At 28.6% G+C, this 22,745-nt stretch overlaps 1 protein-coding gene across 6 annotated transcripts in view; it reads right to left on the minus strand.

The window, feature by feature from the left end:
- LOC142331504 (uncharacterized) overlaps positions 1-22,745 on the minus strand; it is a 517,182-nt gene that overhangs the window by 423,595 nt on the left and 70,842 nt on the right. For all 6 annotated transcript variants that reach the window (XR_012758012.1, XM_075377455.1, XM_075377451.1 and 3 more), the window contains exons 21-23: positions 22,465-22,641; positions 20,160-20,327; positions 10,293-10,409 (exon numbers count right to left, since the gene is read on the minus strand). Coding sequence is in view for 5 of the 6 variants with exons in the window: in XM_075377455.1 (XP_075233570.1) it covers positions 10,293-10,409; positions 20,160-20,327; positions 22,465-22,641 (462 nt within the window). In the remaining variant the exon portion in view is untranslated. The remainder of the gene's footprint in view (positions 1-10,292; positions 10,410-20,159; positions 20,328-22,464; positions 22,642-22,745) is intronic.

A 22,745-nucleotide genomic window follows, 5' to 3' on the forward strand; every position in this document is an offset into this window, starting at 1 on the left:
AATCCAAAACTTATTTGAAATATAAAATTTAGTAAACTATGGATAACTTGTGTACACTCTCTACTATTGCTCTTTATGTATTTTATATCTTTTGATTTTTTAATTTACCTTTTCTGTTGTAATGTACTTTTAGCTTTAATATTCTGCTTCTAACACCTGAGAAGATACTGTGTACTGGAACAGCTGTTGTGATTTCTTTTTTAAATAATTTTTGTGAAAATCAAATAACAAATTATGTTTTGATATAATTTAGTGTAAAAGTTTTCCTCTAAATAATCAGTTATTAATTTCCAACTTCAGCTTTAATAAGGTAGAATTTGTTTCATAAATTACTATTTCAGCTCTCACTAAAGATAAAACAATTTGTTTATAATTAATCATGCATATTTTAACAGCATTGTGGTACATACATATTGTGATAATTAAACAAAACAAGATGGAAAAATGATTGCTAAGGAAAAACTTCAATTTAAATGAGCAGAAATCTAATGTGCCTGTAAGAAAAATAAAGCAATGAGCACTGAATTACAGTCTGGACTTCATATTTTTTAAAGATGAAATCTTTCTTTTTCAACTTTCCATCCTATTTTTAGGAACAATGAAAATTTCTATTACCATGAAGTGCAGAATACGTATTTTAGTGAATTTTTTTTTTCTTATATTAACCATGAACTAAATTAATAATTAAAAAAAAGAAAAGTTGCTGCTATATTGAAACTAAACATTAGAAGGAAAACCTAACATAAAACAAATATTTTTAATAAACTTAAATATAAATTTTTAATATAACTTATTGCAATTATTAAACAATGAAATTGCATTACTGGGAATAGAAGAGTAAAATATTATATGTTTTATATAACATTTTTTAATTCCAATGGGATTAAAAATATAAATAAAATGTAACTTGTAACAATAGCATATAAAAGAGCAGGCTTTAATATGATATAAAACTAATTTTTTTTTCAGCAAGTGATTCATATGATGTAATTCTTTTAAGACAAGAATAGTTTTATTTCTGTCTGGAAAAAATGTTCTTAATGAACTTTTCTGGAAAATACTTTAATCTTGCAATCATTTTTTAAATTAAAACAATGAACTCATAGTACAAATATAGTGGATAGTGCCAATAGACTAGATGAAGAGGGCAGTTAATAAACCAAATTTTTAAAATAAAGGAAAACATTATTCAATGTACTTTAATAACAATAATTTTTTCTTGATAGTTATTATGAAATAACAGCTTGGCATTAATACAAGTGACTGTTTGAGTGACGTGGTTAAATATTCTGGTAAACTAAGTTTCAACCTATTCAAAACGTAACTATCAGACATCAAAGAATAAATTACACTTAACCAGCATATGAAAGTGGTGCTATTGTGTTTATTATAAGATTTAAGAGGCTAATTTTAAGAATATATACAATTTACAATAGATGCACCATGATTTGGATGCTCAAAAATGATAATAACAGAAGCAAATTAAGCTGTGATAGTATGGGCTTAACTTAAAAGTTTATTTGAAAATAAATTTCAGAGCTATGAAATATTTTTAAAAAGTAGTAAAAAAGGTTTTTTAATGAACATTATGCAGGCTACATGAAGAATCCAAATTAGATTTTAATTTTGTAGATTAAGCAAAAACAGGAATTATTCTGCATAATTTGATGAGACCAGTCTTAAGTTGTATTGACAAGTTATAAACATATTCCCTGAAAATAGTACTCTTATTTTGGAACAACTAAATTAACATAGTGTAATAATTACTTAAGCCACAAATCATTTTTGACTTATTGAAAAATAAATTAGATAAAATAACTGCATGTAAATAATTGGATATGCTTCAGAATAATACATTTCCAGGACTTGTGATGCACTCAGAAGATTTTCATGAAGTTTAATTTTAACATGATGATACTCACCACATTATGCTACTGCACTTAATTAAGATTTTAATAGGAATTGTATCTAATGAAATATTTTCATGCTTGCTAGATATTTCATCAATATAATATGCGTCTTTCCTTGGAATATAAATTAGGTTTTTGTATACTCCAAGAAGTGGCAACTGAGAAATTAAAGGTTTACAATGAGAATGGATTCCAAGATTTGGTTATTTATAGAAGTGTTTCTTATTTGAACAAGTACTGACGAAGATGGAAAAATCTTTGAACACCATAAAATGAAGTGTATGGTAAAGTAATAAATAAAATTATTTGTTTTAATTCACTGCTGCACAACCACACACACATACACACATATATATATATATATATATATATGTGTGTGTGCGTTCTTTTAGAGAATTCAGGAACAAATATTCATATATTTGAGCTATTATAAAATTATCTGTGACCACGAACTTAGCAATCAAATGAAAATAAACTCTTATCAATGCTTCAAATACAATACCAAATAAAATTTGAATTTAATTTTCAAAACACTATTTCAAAATGCATCGTATTTCATGTGTATGAGATGGAATAAGAGATAAAAAATGCTCAGCTTATGAACCAAATCAACAATTACATCTCTTAAACCAATATCTTACATATCCAACAAACAGTGTCTTAAAGAAGTTTTTAAGAAATACTGAAGAAAGCAACATCTCGTATTATATGAAAAATATTTTTAAATTTATCTTTTTTTTTTAACTTAGAAAAATTAAATTGATGACACATTAATTGACAGCTATATAATTAAATACAAGCTGTCCAACCAAAAATTATCAACAAATGGGAAACACTACTGAGATACTGAAGTGAATAACTAATTTTTTTCAGGGAGGAGGACCAGAAAAAGTTAATCATATATTTTCTTATAGATTAAACTTAAACATTACGTAGTTTACGAATATGAAAATATATATATATATATAAAAAAACTATCGAATAAACAATTTTTGTTATTTTCTTTCCATACCACCAGGTTATAAAAAAATTAAATATAACTGCGTGCATTAACTTCTTGTAAATAAAATTCTGAAAACAGTACCATTAAACTAGTTATTTATACAGTTAAAACAAGGCAAAATAACATGTTCTTCTTATCAATTCATCGTATCACTCGGCAATTAAAAATATATGGTATGTTTCTGTAAAAATAAAAAATAAAGCAAAAACAGATTTGTTAATGAAAGAATCAATAATGTAGAATTACTAGTCGTACAGTATCAGGAATACAACCTAAATAATAATTAAATAAAAGTCAAAGAATAAATTCAATAATTAATTATAATAATATACTAAAAATTAGTATGAGAATCATACTGAAATGAATCATTTTCTTAAATGTGAAAGAGAATATATTTAATATTTATACCTACTCAAATATTTTTAACAAGCTTGTAGTTCTAAAATTAAGAATCTCTATAAAAAAAAAATTAGTAACCTGTATGTATGTACTCATAAGTAAAAATAAAATAACCTTAAATGAAAAATAAACAAAAAACTTATTTGGAGAAAATAATCTGTAAAACATTTTATACGTATGCATTAACAGTAATAACCTCAAGCAGTTTCAAGTAAATGATTTATAAATAATGCTTTCTTATTTTTTATGCAAATCTTTTTTTTTATACAATTCAAGGCCAATCAATCAATGGTAGTTTGAAATAAGAATTATAAATTTTATAACTTAGAAAAAGAAGAAACCTATACAGAAATTATAATAAATGTATCCCACACACAAGAACCTATTCTAAATTAAATATACAAAATTTTATTCCTAATATTCCAATTCAAATTACAAAGAGGAAAATAAAAACAATTAACTTATCACTGTGTTTTTCATGTGACTATTCAAAAGCAAATAAACAAACAGTATTGTTGATAGATCTCATTTAATAAGCAAGTTTAAGAAAAATATAAAACAAAAATATTTAGTCATTTAAACCCCTAAAAATCATTACAAATAAGAAAATGTTGAAAATTAGAAGAAAACACAACAATGAAAACAGCCAACAATGAACCTAAAGAAATAGCTGATTTATTTTAACATATATCAATCAAAACCTATTTTCAAATAATTCTTCCTAATTCATTTGTTATGAAATAGTAAATATGTAGAAATATCTTAAATTTATATTAATTTTTATTTAGTTTTGCTAACTTTAATTCAAATTATAACTATAAGAGAAGAGGTTTGGCGATATGTCAAAATGCTTATTGTATACTACAATATACAAAAGTTGAATTTCCAGGCTGTCAGCAAAATAAATGTAATAAATAGTAAAAAAACTATAACATGATATTTATTTACATTAATATGTTAATGCACTGGCTATTTTCATAGGAAAGATGTTTAGTAATGTTAAACCTGTAGTACATTATTAAAAACTACAATTTCAAACCAAGAGCCAGCCACTTACTTTAAATACAACAAATTCTATTTAATTTCCTTTAATATTAGACCAGAAATTATTTTTTTTGTTTTTGATGCTTAAAATATCTTTTAATTTTGGATAAACAAACTGAAATTTTATTTTACAAAAATAAAATTTATTTACAAAGATAAATATATGTACTATATATAACACATGGAAAAAGCCGGGTGATAATGCAAAGTATCAGATTATATCATGGTTAAGCAAAGATTTAGAAATCAACTCATCGACAACAATCTAATAATATGTTAAATAAAGATGGTGCACAGATTTATAATATGAAAGAAACAGTGATACGTGGATGAGATATATTGATGAGTTATATGGAGGAAGTGAATTGGAAACTAGTGTTATAGAGGAAGAAGAGAAAATCAAAGAGGATGAAAAGGGAGATACAATGAGATCTGAATTTAATAGAGCATTAAAGGATTTGAATGGCGGAAAGGCTCCTGGGATAGACAGGATACCTGCAAAATTACTCCTCAGTGCAGGTGAGGAAGCGCAGGTAGATTATATAAACTTGTGCAATATTTACGAAAAAGGGGAAGTACCATCAGACTTCAAAAAGAGAGTTATTGTCATGATATCAACAGAAGCAAGAGCAGGAAAATGTGAAGAATACAGGACAATTAACTTAATTACTCAGGCATCAAAAATCTTAAATAGAATTCTGTACAGAAGAATTGAGAGGAGAATGGAAGAATTGTTAGGAGAAGATCAATTTGGTTTCAGGAAAAGCATAGGAACAAGGGGAGCAATTTTAGTGCTCAGATTAATAGTAGAAGGAAGATTAAAGAAAAACAAACCAACATACATGGCATTCACAGACCTAGAAAAGGATTTTGGTAAAATAGACTGGAATAAATTGTTCAGCATTTTAAAAAGTTTAGGGTTCACGTATAGAGATAGATAGAAGAACACTTGCTAGCATTTATAGGAACCCAACTGCAACAGTAATAACTGAAGAGCATAAGAAAGAACCAGTAATAAAAAAGCAAGTCTGACAAGGATGTTTCTTATCCCTGTTACTTTTTAATCTTTACATACAACTAGCAATTAATGATGTTAAAGAACAATTTAAATCCAAAGTAACAGTGCAAATTGAAAAAATAAAAATGCTACAATTTGCTGATGTTATAGTAATTCTAGCAGACAATTAAAAAAATCTAAAAGAACAATGAATGGCATGGATGAAGTCCTTTGCAAGAACTACCACATGAAAATAAACAAGAACAAAACGGAAATAGTGAAATGTAGTAAAAATAAAGTTAATGGACCGCTGAATATAAAAATAGGATGAGAAAAGACTGTGGAGGTAGAAGAATTTTATTATTTGGGAAGTAAAATTACTAAAGATGGACGAAGCAGGAGCGATATAAAATGCTGAATTGCACAGGCGAAACAAGCTTTCAGTCAAAAATATAATTTGCTTACATCAAAAATTAATTTAAACATTAGGAAAGCATTTCTAGAAGTATATGTTTAGAGTGTAGCTTTATATACAAGTGAAACTTGAGATGATCAGAGTACCTGTGAATAAAAGATTAGTAGCTTTTGAAATGTGGTACTATTGGAGAATGTTAAAAATCAGATGGGTGGATAAAGTTACAAATGAAGAAGTGTTGGAACAAATTGGTGAAGAAAGAAGCATTTGGAAAAATATAGCTAACAGAAGAGAAGGCTTATAGGCCACATTTTAAGGCATCCTGGATGGGAAAAATTGTGCAGGCAGGCAACGTTTGGAATATGTAAAATAAATTGTTAGGGATGTAAAATATAGGGGGTATAACGAGATGAAACAACTGGCACTAGATAGGGATTCTTGGTGAGCTGCGTCAAACCAGTTAAATGACTGAAGAAAAAAATATATACATGTTTTTAATCAAAAAATTGTATTTGTATGAATATAATTTGATAATTTATCATTATTTTTACATTAATATAATTTTAAAATGTGAAATAAAGATTTTTTTTATTAAAGTAAATTGTTTAGTATTCATTTGGTGTATATATGTTATATATGTATATAATAAATAAATATATACATATATATAAATATGTTGTAAGAGTAGTAGGTAATGATTATAGTAAATCTCTTCTAAGACAGACAACTCAAGTAATTGAAAGAAAAAAGCGTAGATATATATATATATACATATATATATATGTACATACATACATACATTCATTCATTCATTATGTACTGCCAATGGGGCAGGTCTTGGCATGGCAGCTCATCACTTGTTCCTGTCCTAAGCAATTGTTTGTTTCCATTTATTTTCCTCTTTCCACAATCCCCCGTAGAATATTTCTACTGAAATATTCTTTTATATATATATATATATATATATATATTAATTGAAAATAAACTGAGCACTGATAGTTTAGGTTTTGAAAGCTAAAAGAAACTTTTTTTAATCTGCTTTTACAAATTATGCACATAGCCCAACCCTATTAATATCAAAAACTGTATTTTGATCAACAAATGTTATTTTTCCTTCACCAAAAAAGAATTCTTACATATTTCAATTTATAATTTTATTAAACCTGTTTCCTTATGTTAAGACTTTTAATATTTTTCCATAATAATAAATATGTTTTCAGTACAGCTTTTTATTAGAATGCTAACAAAAACTAATTAAGCAATGATCCCAATATGTTAGATTTATTGAAACAATATTTCTTACGTTTGCAGTTTTAATGTTAAAATACGTATAAAAACTTTTCTAATAGAGATAGCAAAAAAAAGAGAAGTTAATTACCAATATCTAGCAATTCTACATCAGTCATAAGTGCACATCATTTAATGTGTTTTAATTCAGCACTTTATTTATTTAATTCTATCATTTTTGTTTCACTAATAATTGAATTGGTATGTCAATTAAGATTAACTTTAGTACTTCAGATAAACATACAAAAATGGGATTTTTCAATTGACAATAACAATCCGTGCGAAAACATAGAAACGAGACATAATTATACAGGTAATTTTATAAATTCATTAATGAATCACCAATATAGAAAGTGAAAATCTGATTTACCAATCAAATATTCATCTTAAAACGTTTTTGACACATTCATCATGACAGTCTCAAATTATTATAAACAACAAATCAGTCTAATAAAATGACAGGATTATAATTAAAACAGTATTTAGTGTTGGCAACTACTTAAGAATACATTTTATTAAATCTTGACAAGCTAATTATAGAAACACTGGCCTCTGATAAGTATGTGTACACTGAAAAAATGTGTGAATGTTTCAAAATGTGCAAATAAACCAAATTTATCTTTCTGCTTTAATGGTTCATTGATATTGAATTGTATAGATGAAAATACATAAATGAAATTAAGAAACTAAAAAATAATTGGTTATTTAAAAAAAAATAGAATAATAATTTTTCTAATATAATACAATTATAAAACATTATAAATTAATATCTGAAACCATTATTAAACAACATTTATTCAAATCACTGAATGAAAAAAAATAATAAACCCCCATTTAATAAAAGTTTATATATTCTGTAAGCTCACATTAATATATAACAAACAAGAAAAGAGAATAAAAACCTATTAGATAAAAATTAAATTTTTGATTAAAATTTCTTTCAAAACTGAAATGACTAAATCATATTTATATCACAAAGTGAAATATAAAAAACCTATAGTACAACAGAAAACTTCGATTTTTAGTTATATCTTACAAACCACTTCTTAGAATATACAGAATTTTATAACATACTGAATCTTGCTCTTTTCTGAGATTTCTATCTTAGTTATGTTTTATGCTTTCAATTAACAATGGGAGGGAAAATCGTTCCTGAAGGCAAGCATTTCCATTAAAATTGCATACAATCTCAGCTGCCTATTAGAATAATGTATATTACTTTCACGTAAGCAAAAATCTTATACTTGTCAGTATAACTCTTATACTAACAAGAGGCTGAATGCTTATCTAATAAACAACTGAATCACCAGAGCTTATAATAGAAATTTTTCTTTCCTTCCTAACCCTTTTTTCTATTCTTTTTTTAATTTACATAATGAAATTCTACAATATCATAATAGTATTACTGAAACACATAGTTTAGTAAAAAAATATCTTATGTTTACTAGAACATAAACATATACAATTTTATATATATATATATATATATATATCTTTTATAATGTCTGTATATATATATATATATATATATATATATATAATGTCTTTTTCAAGTAACTAACACTGAAGATAGCATTAAAAAAATTTAATAATCAATAAAACTGTTAATAAATATACTACAATGCTGATTTTTTATTTAATATATATTGATGTTATGAACCATTGAAATTGCAATACAATAATTACAAATGTAAAACAGGTAAGTATGTTTTATCATTTGTCACACAGCTTTCAAATAAGTTGATATTACACAATGGTGCAGAATAAAACAAGGTTCAATATGATGTTAACCTCCATTCTTTCTATAAAGATATTCATAAGATATAACTCTTCAAAGACAAACTTTTTCTTTCACAATACATATTATAAATAATTAACATTTTATAAATATTTTTAATGCATAATTTTGTAGTAACTTAAATGATCTGAAGAAGTATCCAAAAAAAAATTATTTGCACTAGAAGTTAATCTTTTCTAGTTAATACCATTTAATATTCTCAACAATAGATATAACACTAATTAATGCAGAATGAAGATACCATAATCTGTGTAAAACAGATTCATCCAAACTATACTTCATAATATTTTATTAATAAAATTCATAGGTTTTATTTAATATATTCAATAAATACTATTTCACCGTACATAAATAAAAAAGGAGAAAGTATTTTAGTGTTTGTCACAGGTTTCAAAGAATGAATCTGAAGAAAATCATTCGAACGTAAGAGCCAATCAAAATTACTTTCAAAATAATAAATAATTTGTACAATGAAATTAATTGTTTATAAAGACTAACAGTAAATAAAATATTATTCCACATGACATAGAATCCCATTGATACTATAAATCCCCATTGTCCAAAAATTAATGTAACTATGTATAACTTTTACTAGATATAACTAGTTAAAAATGAATTAGCTGAAAAGATTAATACAAAGAAAAATTAAGAATCAAAATAAATCACATCAGAATTATCAACGAAACAGTAACAGAAGTAAAAGCAATCGTCAAGAAAATATATAAAAATATTTATGAATGAATTCATTGAAATAAATTTTTAAATAAATAACTTCAATAAAACAAAACAAAAAAAAAATCATAATATATAAAAGTTAAATAAAATTGTCAAACCATGCACAAAAAATATACATATAAAAATTATATGTAATTCTGTTAATAAGACAATCATTAACTGTCAGGAAAACAGCACTATAATAAATCAGAAAAAATTATTTAACATTATTTTTCATGTTCTTTGCTAATATAAAAAAAAATAATTAAATAATGAACATAATATCAAAATATAATGTGAGCATTCTCACTTTTTATTGGTGGCACAAATAAACTCTACGGGAATTTAAAGCCATTAAATTTTTCATCATAAAATAATTTTGTTTAAAATCAATTTTACTAAGATATAAAAACTCAATTCTAAACTTTCACTAATCTCTGCTTCTGCATATCCAATAAACTGTAAGGAAACCTTATGAAAGAAAAAAACAAGGCTGTCATTAAATATAACTTTTTTTAAAATAGATTATCTAAAAAAATGATTTTCCAGGGGAAAAATAAAAATATCACTAAAAAAATTAGAAAAAGGAATAAATGGCATAGTTTTAAATAAAAAAGTATTTAGAGGATTAAAAACTGTTTAAAAATCAACATGGATAATATATCATGCACTACAAATACAAATAAAGAAAACCAGTATTCATTTAATTATAATCATAATCTTACCTCAGCCCTGTCCTTTTCATCACTGTCACCCCCACTATTCTGACGTGCACTATTATTGGTATTATTTTTTCTCTCTTCAACAGGAACGTCTTCTTGAACACTATCTTCCATATCAACCTGGAAAATGTAGTAATAACCAATAGTTATTGCAACATAAACAACTTTAAATGACGTGAACGTAATATATATCTAAACTACTCTCAATAAAACATATATGGCATCCATCGTAAAAGTAGTTTATTCATATATCTAATTTAAAGAGAATAACTAGTTATTAAACGTCATGGCAATATAGTATAAGATTACTTTTGAAACCATAACGCTCTCTAAAAACTAACTAAAAAAGGCTAAAAAAAATTCTTCTTTTAATGCAAATGTACATAATGTTTTCTTAATTTTAATTTTAATTTTAACTTTACTTTTCTATCAATCTGATCATACCATATGGTGATGCCATTGTTAGAGCTTTACAATGTTAGTGGATAATCTGCCCCTTACACAGATTATGCAATCTCAGAGAGTTATAAAATGTTACGTACAAATCAACTAGTGAATTATTGCAAACCTTATTAAATTTTGTTTACATTTTTAAAATTATCAAACAGAAAACATTGTGAAACATATTTTATTAGTGATTGCTCATTTCTCCATCTAAACAAATTTCATAATAATGCGATTTGGTTCAAAGCTCAAATCACATCATTCATACATTTACTACCCATTTCACAAAAATCACATTCATTATTTTTAATATACTGAAAAAACAGTGATATAACCACGGCCAGACATAGGCATGGGTCACATGACGCAGGAGCCAGGGCCCAGGGCGGCAAATTTTGGTAAAAATGTGAATTTTTTCAAAAAATAAATTTACACATATTTACTGGTGATAAAATATGGAAAACATGTCCGTTTCAAAATAATCTAAAGCACAATAACTGCAGCTGATCAGCTGTAGCAAATTGGATCATTTGCCAGCAAGCATGTGAAGTTAGTTAAGTGTACAATTGGTTATACAGACATTTGTTGAAGAGGGCAGCAGCAGGCGATGTACTGTATGGGAAGAGTAGCCCTGTACACAGAGAAGGATCCTGTCTCGCATAAAATTGTGCAAGCCTGTGCAGGCTACCACTTTGATACTAATTGCTTATATTCAACAAGCCAAGCATCTCAACCAACCAGGATGCTTACTGCCTGTTGTTGTGAGCGCTCATTTCTGTTATCTGTTGAAGTTGATTGTCAGGTGTCTGATGTCTTGTCATTATTGCCCTATTACAATTTTCCGACTATTCTCTACACTTTTCGTTTAAAGGAAGTTTGGTATGTTATTTTAATGAGAAAAAAAAGTGGATGGATGCAAAAGGCTACATGGTGTAAAATACCGAAAAGTAGTGGGCGAGAAGAAAATTCAAGTGAATGAAATAATAAGTAAAACTGTAAAATTAGATTATTTTTTTAAAAGTAATCCTAGTAAGGGGAAACTTCTTTGCAATCTGATTCAACACCTTCACTAAGTTCAAGGGTCAATGAAGAAACAAATGGAGTCTGAATGACTTTAGTTGATCCTGATTAGGTGTACTACCAAACAAGAAACCCAAGTTAATGATCAATCTCATATTGTCAACAAAAGCAAGTGGAGGTCCAAATATAGTTGCATCCGACATGGAAGAAAATGAAGACGTGCTTTTAAAACCTGATACCCTTACTACTAGTATTACCATTAACTTGAAGTCAAGTAATTATTGATCCAGTATTGTGGAAAATTAGACACTACAAGAGAGAGACTATTTTATTAAAAGTGGTTTCAATTAAAATAAAAATGTGACTTTGAACAATCCAAATGTATGTACCCTGATAAAAACAGATTTTTGAACCGAAGGCAATGTTTGACAAAAACCTTGCTAATGAAGATGTAATGAATAGGGGTTGCATAGTTTAATTCCCCAAGCCAGGTAGCTTTGTTTTATAGCCCCTGCAAACTATTTTGTCTATCTTCAAGTCAACTGAGTGACAATGGATTTAGTAATTGGAAACTTAGTTACCAGCAGGATAAAAAACATGAGAACTCGCATGCTCACCTTGGTAGTGTTGTGAGTGTAAGGGGAGGACTTGATAAGCAGTTACAAACTCTAATTGAAGAAGTAAAATAATGAAGGGCTGTGCTTCAATAGGCGGTTGCCATGATCACATGGCCTTGCCTTTAGAGAAGATGAACTGTTTGGTTCCACTAACAACAGAAAGTATATGAGGTGCCTAAAACTGACTAAAGAGTGAGTCTTTTTTAAAATCCCACATTGATAACCATGGAAATTCTGGTCAAGGTAAATCTTTCTAACTTGCATCTAAAAATTTGTATTAAGTTGATTGAGACAGTGGGCAGAAGTGTTATAGAGAGTACCTTAAAAGTGAAAACCTCAAAATATTTTGTAATAATCGTGAATCAACTCCTGATGTTACACATAATGACCAGTTATTCAGGATATCCAGACCTTCATCCTAAAGTTTACGTAAGTCCAGATATCGTGAAGAACGATTTGTAGATTTTTTAAAAACCCAAGGCTATAAGGAAAAGAACTTGATTCAGTTTTTGAATTTCTTAAGGCTCACGGCTTATACATTTAGAATTGTTGTGGACAATCGTTCAATAACACTTCAAATATATCTGGGGTCTAATCTTGATTAAAAGAAGCAAATCCAAATTGAGGTAACTAGGTGATATTTTATGTACCATGCTCTGACCATTTCCTTAATTTGGTGGGATCTAGTGCGGCAGAATGCTGTAATCTTTCTAGATCATTCTTTAACTTGTTACAAGGCCTCTATAATTTTTTTTCTTCATTGACCCCATCAATGAAATCGATGCTATAATCATTTTTCAAACCTGGTGATTAGAATCTCTCCATAAAATCACAGAACATAACAGGATGGTTGGCCAGGGAAGAGGCATGCAAAAGCCTCAACACAGCTTTTGAAGGCAAAGGCTCTCAAAAGTATGACTAACAGCCAAGATGAAAATGATGAAAACTTGTTTACACTGAAACTTCATTTATGGCAGCCATATAGGGTGACGTTCTCAATAAATTTAACTTTTAATTAAAAGATACAATATTGCCATATGAATGTAGTTATAGTTGTAATGCTGTAAAAATTTCTGATTGCATTTTTGGATGAACTGAAAGGTCAGTTTAACATCTATAAGGACTGGTAAAAAAAAAAATAAATAAAAACTGTCCAAGCTGTTCTTGAAACAGAATTTGAAGTGAATATGTAGAAGATAGCCCTAAAAAATCAAGAAAAATGAAGAAGTTGACAAATCTTCTCCTCTCTCTGAGGAGATGAGAAGAAAGAATAAAAGACAGAATATAGTTTTCAAGAAAGCTATGACCATTAATAAGCTTCTTTCTGCCTTGAACAAATTATTACTGTCTATATTGATTTTCTCATCAGTTTCTCCCTAACAAATCTATGAAACTTGAATGCCAAGAAAATCATCACAACAGCACCTTCTTTGCAGGAACTTTTTGCAACATTGAAGAATCTTCATTTGTTGTTGAGTATCTTCATTTAAAGGACTTTTAACTCAGGGAAAATTAGATTATGCCAATGCTGAAGAAATGTTACTATTGCAACATAAAAAGATATATTATCCTAACATACATATTTTCCTTATAGTGTATTTATCTACACCAGAAACAAACTGTGCAGCAGAAAGATCATTTTTCACACTGTCAAGAATCAAAAAATTATTTGAGATTTACTCTTTTACTCAGAAGAGATTGGTTCATCTAGTTGTTTCGGCAATTGAAAAAGATTTGACTATGAAACTTGATTTTCATGATGTTATTAATGATTTTGCTAAAATCAAAGCAAGATGTAAGCAGTTTTGATGTGTTAAAGTTTTACTTGTTTTAGAAATTTCACATAAGTAAAAGTTTATTTTTTATAGATCACATAACCTCTATATTACACTAGAAAATTGTTATCTGTTAATACCTTTTACACCATGTCGATTTTCACCTTTATAGTTACAGTAGTAAAGTATAAAAACTTTCATAATAAGTATAAAGTAGGATGTATTGCTGTATAACGTGTCTATGTTTTTCAAAATTTTGAAAAAAAATTATTACAAGCTTTAATAATTTATGAAGATGATTTAGTAGGATAATTAGAATAGTGTTGGTTAAAAATTAGATCCAGGATGTGGTATGGCGAGGAGGAAGGATGAGATAAAGAGGGGTGGCAATTTTGCCTAGGCCTGTGGTCATAAAACATGTAAATCCAGCCCTGGATATAACACTATACTAATCCCTTTTTAATTTATTAAACACTAGAGACTATTTTCAATAATATAAATATATGAGCTTTCTGTTCAAAAGGTTAAAACTTTTGCAAAAACTACAGTCAATATCCTACTTGTTTCTAAATTTATCAAATATAATTATATCAAAGGTCAATTGGTCCATAAATAACTTGATTTCTGAAGTCCAGTGCATAGTAATGTAACCAAATATCCACGTATATAAAATCATATTTATGTGGATATACATTTATGTATTCTTACAAATTGTAAGCATAGTCCACATGACAATGTAACATTGGAAAAACAACAAGACTTCAAAGCAGAACTCAACATACTAAACAGTGAAACAAAAGTTAGAAACAATGACAATTTATAACCCTTGTTACCATGGACCTTTACTGAATTTTACATTAAGAAAAAATTAATAAATAAATAATGATGGTCATAAACAAAAGAACTTCCCAGTACTTTTAACATTTGAAATGTTTTTGTACAATATAACATTTTTTACAATATTTAAAAATAAATTCACAGTTTTAAAACTACATACAGCATTTTTTTCAATAAATGACATACTAAACATTTTTTATAATTAGCTGCTAACAAAAAATTTTTTATACATCAATAAAAGTTTGATACTACCACGTATGGACAGTATGTGGTAACAAACAACACACATAAAGACAAAGATATAAAGAACATATAATTACATAATCACATACATGCATACATATATACGAGGTGTGGGAGAAAAGTAATGAGATTGGTAACACTGGAAACGATCTGACAACGCTGTGTCTACTGGTCTGTGCTAGACCGGTTTGTTCATCCCTTCCACATGCTCAGTACGAGTTTTAACTCCGTTCAGCCAACTTATTATTTTTGACAACGCCATCAGTGAAGTTGTGTTTTTGTTGTGTGTTACAAAAATGCAGCATCAGAATTTAGAGCAACATTGTGCAATCAAGTTTTGTGTTAAGTTGGGGAATCCGCGAGTGTAACCTTAGAAAAGTTGAAACAGGCCTATTGGGAACATTGTTTATCAACAGCACAAGTTTTCTGCTGGTACAAATCATTTTTGGAAGGCCTAGAAGACGTTCAAGCTCAACCTCACTCAGGGAGACCTTCAACTTCAAAATCTGACAAAAATATTGAGTGTGTGGGTTCTAGTGAGATCAGACCGTTGTTTAACAATAAGGATGATGAGTGAACTGTTAAATTTAAACACTTTCACTATACATAAAATTTTGACAAGACGATTTGGACATTTGAAACGTTTGTGCGAAATTGGTGCGAAAAACCTCACAACAGAACAGAAGGGCAATCAAAGAAAGTGTGCGTTGATCTTCTTGAGAGGATTGACAGTAACAAAGAATTCTTCAATCGTGTGATCACAGGTAATGAATCCTGGATATTTGAGTACAATTCTGAAACAAAACGGCAAAGTGAAGACTGGCACACTCCGTCATATCCTCGACCAAAAAAATGTCAAGTGAGCAAATCAAAGATCAAAACCATGCTGATTTGCTTTTTTGACAGTAGAGGTATCGTGCATAAAGAATTTTTTCCTCCAGGACAAACTGTCAACCAAGTGTTTTACAAAGGTGTCCTTGAAAGGCTCAGGAAAAGAGTGAGTCGCGTGAGACCAGACATTGCAGACAAGTGGATGCTTCATTATGACAATGGCCCGTCTCACACGGCCATTTCCATCAGGGAATTTTTTACCTCAAAACACATTCCTACAGTTCAACCCCCCTATTCACCTGATTTGAGTCCTTTTGACTTTTCTTTTTCCCGAAATTGAAACATGTCTTAAAAGGACATCATTTTGGAACTCTGGAGGAGCATTCAAAAGACTGTGACCGACCAGTTAAAAGCCCTACCAGTTGAAGCCTTCCAGCGCTGCTACCAGGAGTGGGCATGACTCCGCCCGTGTATAGCTGCCCAAGGGAACTACTTTGAAGGGGTTAATATTATTGTTTGAAAAAAATAAAAACTTTGGTAAGTAAAAAGTCAGTCTCATTACTTTTCTCACACACCTCATATGTAATAATGTACATATAAAGACATAACTTAAAGAAGCATTTTAACCCTTAAACCTCCCGCTTTATTTTGCGTGTGAATCGAGATTTCGGTAAACGTTTGTTTATCTCGCTATTATTGAATTGTTTTTCATCCAAAAAATCTGAAAAAATTAGGGTATGTTAACAATGCGTTTTTAATTTATATTGTTCAACAAAAATTACTTTTTGTTAATATTTTATTATGTTGCGCGTGCACAAATATGGTGTAAAAAAAAAATTATAATTTTTTTTTAGTTTTTGATTTTTTTTTATGATCGGTGACCTATGTTTTTTTTTATATTTATATAAACTATAGACGTTTCTGGTTAATTTGACATAAAGTTTATTTATATGCGATAAAAATTTATTATATAAATAAAATAAAAAACATTCTACATTTCAGAAAGTTGTAACTAAATAAAATTGAGATTTCAGTAAAGGTAAAGAAGGAGTATACGTGCGTACGTTTGTGTCATTGAACCAGTATAAAATCTAACTTTGATATATATATATAAATGTTTTGATTTTGATACATGTATAAAAATATTTTGAATAAAGAACAAGTATGGTTTCAAAAAAAATAATTTAAAATTATTGCTTACTTTCATAAAAGTCACGTTCACTCGTTGATTCTGCTGAATTTACGTTTGCATAGCAATTATATAAAAGATAAGAAACCGCTAAGGTATATAAGAATCAAATAAACAAAAAAAATACCAAAATACTACAACTTAAACAATGACGTCAGTGAAAAAAAAAGTACTATGTGTTTGATCCTATTGCATTTTCTCATAATTCAAGGCGTTGAGATTAAATCCATATAAAAATCTTTTTCTATGTTAAATGGTTCATGAGAAATTTGAATTTGAAAAATTGATTACCAGTGGTTAATATAGTGACCAGCAGGAGACAAGGGGTTAATTATCAACTGCAAATATATTTCTTAATGTTTTTGTTTTCTTTATTACATCATGCATTATGTACTTTAATATCCTCTTAAATAATGAACCCTACCAGATCTATTCCTTTACCAAGGAGAAAACTTATACAACAAATCCTTTTTTAGATTTATCAAACTTAATTGTTCCTAAAAACTCTTGGATCTATAAAAAAAACACTCTCCCCCTATTTCTCTCTGGAGGCAAGGATATAATGGAACCTCTTTAACATGGAAATATGACTCCAAAATATTTCACCATCTCAGTGGTAACTGTAAAAAAAAATTACAGCAGTAACTATATAATTTTGCATGAAGTATTTCCTGATATGTATATTATAAAATAAATTAGATGGCAATGCTTCTTTATCAGCAACTACTTCTTGATAAAAAAAAATTAAATACAAAAATGTTTAATATAACAACTAGTGAAACACTAGTTTTGCTTAAACAATTTTACTTTTCAGGGATAAAGATGGAATTGACCAAGTACCCTTATCATGAACGTTCAGCAACTACTCTGCTGAATAATCAATACACTGTTGTATATTACCTAGATTTTTTTTAATATTTAAAAAGTTATTAACTCATATTCAGCAAAATTATCAATTCTATGAAACGTTTCTGTACTGGCTCCAGCAACCAGTAAAATAAAATATAAATATTATTCCACTATCAAAATTGGATCAACAAAAAAATAATAATAATCACTTAATGTACATTAAAAATAAATGTACTGTTATAAGAGATGTTGGAAATAATATATCAGATAACAAGAGTATATAAAAACTCTTTGTTACATTCACAATGAAACATATCATCTATTATTTTTTAATTAATTTTTAAAAACAGTTTACTAAAATTGTAATAAACACAAAAACGCTTATGTTTCATTAAAACTGACAACAAAAAATCAAAGAATGAGTAAAAACATATCTTTGCATGCAGGGTATGAAATTCCTAAAAATATTTCAACAGACATCAGTATTTGATAATCAAAACTCTCTCTTAATCATACCACTTATTAAATATTAAATATGTCATGATTTAAATAACTATCACAACATTAACACAATAACAGTATATTACAATAACAATACTAACAGTATGAAAAAGAGATAAGGGCCAACTGATTAACACAGAGATATGAAGTTATATCTTGTAAATAGAGGAAGATCTCAATAAAATTATCTTATTACAACGTACACATCAAATTTAATAATAAAGTAATAACAAAAAAAGATAAACATGACTTATACAGTGGTGCAGAGAAACGAGAAATTTTAAATTTGATATTGGCAGTCTTGTAGGTGTACCATAAGTGGGAGAAAGACGTTAAACTGTATAGCAGTAACAGACATTTAGTTGAGATGGAGCAAGGAATGGAGTAGAGCATGCAGTTGCTGTAAGGGTGTTTTAATGACATGGTGACAGTGACAGCTGCACAAAATGTTTCAGCAACACTACAAGTTCCCACCCCACGGTCAAGTTTCATCTTCACACACGATCAGAACTTGGGTTCATAACTTTGAAGAGACTGGTTCAGCTATGAAAAACTAGTGGGCATGTACTTCTGTAAGTATGCCAGAAATCATTGATGCCGTGAAAGTTGTAGTGCTAAGGAGTCTTCGTCGTTCAGTGCAGAAAATTGCCTTGATCATTGAAGCTTGGACGTCGGAGCGTGCAAAGAATACTCCATAACCGAAATCTAACAATCATGTATTGCGTCTGCAATTTTGAGTAAAACTGTCAATGAGAATGCTAACTTTATTGAAAATCTTTGGATGTCAGATGAAGCCCATTTTCACTTTAAGTGGAAATGTGAATAAGCAGAACTTCCATTATTGGGCACAAACAAACCTTGCTCAGCTTCACCAGCGTCTGTTACACAGTGCTAAGCTTACTGTATGGTGTACAATTTGATGTCAGGGGGTGATAGGCCCTTACTTCTTTGACGATGAAGGGGGATCTGCTGTCAATGTGACATCTCAACAGGCTAGATATTTTTTGCTTCTAAGCTCCATTCTCTTCCAAATCTTGACCTTCAGCAAACCTGGTTTCAACAGGACAGAGCCACCTCAAACACTGCTCGACAGTCTATGGCAGCAGTGAAATGTTTGTTTGGGGATCGTATAATTTCAAGGACTGCTAAACATCACTTGGCTGCCCTGGTCTCCAGACCTTTCAGTCTGCGACTTCTTTTTATGGGAACATTTAAAAAGCACTGTGTACCAGACTAAATCATGAAACCTTACCCAGTTCAAAACACAGATTGAAGAAGAAATTGCCAGCATCTTCTAGAACACATTGTGCTGTGCCATGCAAAATTTTCATAATCAACTTGCTGAATGTATATGCAAAAATGGAGAACACTTAAGTGAATTCATTGTCAGAATAATGTCTATCAAAATTCTCTCTTATAGAACATATATTCAACGTTGAATAAAGGTAAATAACTTTATTCATTTTTCTAATTATTTAAAATTTTCCTATTTCTCTGTGCCAACCTGTATAACTAAAGAATAGGAATAGAAAAATTAAATATAAAATAACAAAAACAATTATACCTCAGTTATAGCTGCAGATTGTAACAATGATCTAACATCTAAAATAGTATGTGATGGAGGTGTTGGTTCCCAATGTTTGACAATCATTTCAATATCTTTTTCTGAACGTTTATGAACATTACGTTTACTACATGAGCTTACATCCATATCCAATTCAACAATATATACCTGAATAAATACAATAAGACATAGATTAAAAAACAAATACTTAATGTTTTGCTAAGGCAACTTGCCTTATACATTTCCAAACTGTTTCAATCTGGAATTTTAAATATACAACACATTTACTGTTAAACAATTTTATTTAAATTGTCAATTTTAAACCTTAACACGAATGAAAATGGGACTGTAGATAAATAAAATTGTTGTATCACTAACGTGTTAAAATTCCCTTCTACAATATAGTTGATACTTGCACAAGATTATTATTGGTCAACAGTAATAGTAGTAATTTTTGTAAAATTCAAACCACCAGAATCACAATAATTTTTCATTAACAAACATTAATGAATAGTTTACACCTTGCCAACTATATATTTAAAGAGTTTAACATTCAGTAATGTTCAAATATATAAAGTTAAACAGCTTTGTTTAACTAAAACAACTATATACAGCATCATAAAAGACGAACCAGGAAAATGGAAAATTTTGAAATAACTGTCATCAATGTTAAAAAATGTTTTTGAAAGTTTTATTGTACTACATTACTACATTTCCATTAACATGGAAATGCACTTCGTCTGATATCCCCAAGTTTTTAATGAAACCATTGATTTTTCCATAATTTTTCACAGAATTGCCACCACATCGGATGGTTATTGGTTTTAACTGCTGTAAAATTTGCACTTCGTGTTGATAGAATTCTAACTCCTGGTGGAGTATCTGTTGAATAGTTGTTCAGCGGAGGCGCAAAGCTGATGTATTTTTATGAGAAAAATGTTGAGTGCTTCTTGTGAATGACGCCCAAACAACTTCAATATTCTCTAGAATTCACAGAGTTTATGGAGTTCCTAACAGTTCCTTTTTTAAAGCTGAACCCATCTACTCAAAATGCTCAACTCATGTTTTGAATGCATAGCAACATGGAATGATCATGATATCCTAAATTGTAGTGATGCCAAGATTCCCTGCAAGTAGCAGTCAAACTGTCATCTTTTTTGCAATACACCTTCACAGCATGTACACCTATTGTGAACAGGTCCACTGATCCATTATTACTGAATAGCAAGGCTATCCCTGTCTCAACAGCACAGTCATGAAGTGCTGCCATTACAAGTTACAAAATTTCCCATTTTCCTGGTCGACCTTGTATTTACTTGAATAATTTAATAGATAAAAATCTATATAGTCACTGGCTCACACATTTGTATAAGTGCATATGTACACATGTACAGAGAAAGAAGGAAATAATGATCGTAGGAGTAGGGAGGGGGGAGAGATTAATACAGAATTTTGGATTTCAATAAAACAAGACTCAACTACTCAGATTTCTTAAATGAAATGCTGTAGAAAAAAGTAAAATTGAGATTGGGTTGTGGCCATTTGTAGAGGAAACCAAAACAACTGATCTAACTTGAACCAAAGATGATGAGGTACAAGTATTCAATGAAATAACTAATAGTTTTCATTCAACTCTAGTTGTTTGAGGATTGTTGTAAGAAAGATGCAAAACAATGATTAGAAAATTATTATATTGAACAGAATGGGTTGAACTTCCAGGGAAGATGAAATTGCAAAATCCATACAGAAATTTGTGTAAGTGAAAATGATTCTAACACAGATGACAACAAGAAGCAGATATCAAACAGAGTTTGCTCATTTTAAAGGTTTTATATAATACTGTAACCATTGAAAAGAGACCTTTATAATACAAACATTGTTATTTTTAATAAGATATCTAACAACATAAGACCTTTTAACCAATTTAAAATGAAACAATTTCCTTTTGTAAAAACAATACTACTCAATGAGGTTTTACATAACACTAATTAAATTATACAAACCTGAATTTTCAGCATTTTTGTACAAATTTAAATGAATACTTATATATAGTTATAGAATAGAATTATAATTTTTAAGCTGATAAACCTTCAAATCAAAATTTTATTCTATACACTGATAGATTTTATTTTACTTATATACCGTTTCCACTTATATTAGTATTTTGTCATAAAAGGATTATTTAAAAATAATATAAACTTTTTCATTCCATAGATAGTGATTTACTACAGATTCATAAACTTAGAAAATAAAAGTTAATAAAAATAATTTATTATTACAAAAAACTAAGTTTACAAACACATACCTGGAAACCATTTTGTTTTCCAAATGAGTACATCTCTTCATAATGCTCAATCTTATCATGCACACAGTCCACAATAATAAATGGAAAGTACCCATCACTAATAGTTTTTTTAAAAGCTTTTACTAATGAACTACGGTAATGTACTTCCATGGCAGCTTCATATTCATACTCCATCACCTGTAAAATAGATTAATACAAAATTTACATGTTCTTGATTGATGTTTGGCGAGAACCAAACATATCAACAAAGCTTCAACATTAAATTTATTATTTTAATTTTT

This window comes from Lycorma delicatula, chromosome 10 (assembly GCF_047948215.1).
Source record: "Lycorma delicatula isolate Av1 chromosome 10, ASM4794821v1, whole genome shotgun sequence".
Taxonomy (NCBI): domain Eukaryota; kingdom Metazoa; phylum Arthropoda; class Insecta; order Hemiptera; family Fulgoridae; genus Lycorma; species Lycorma delicatula.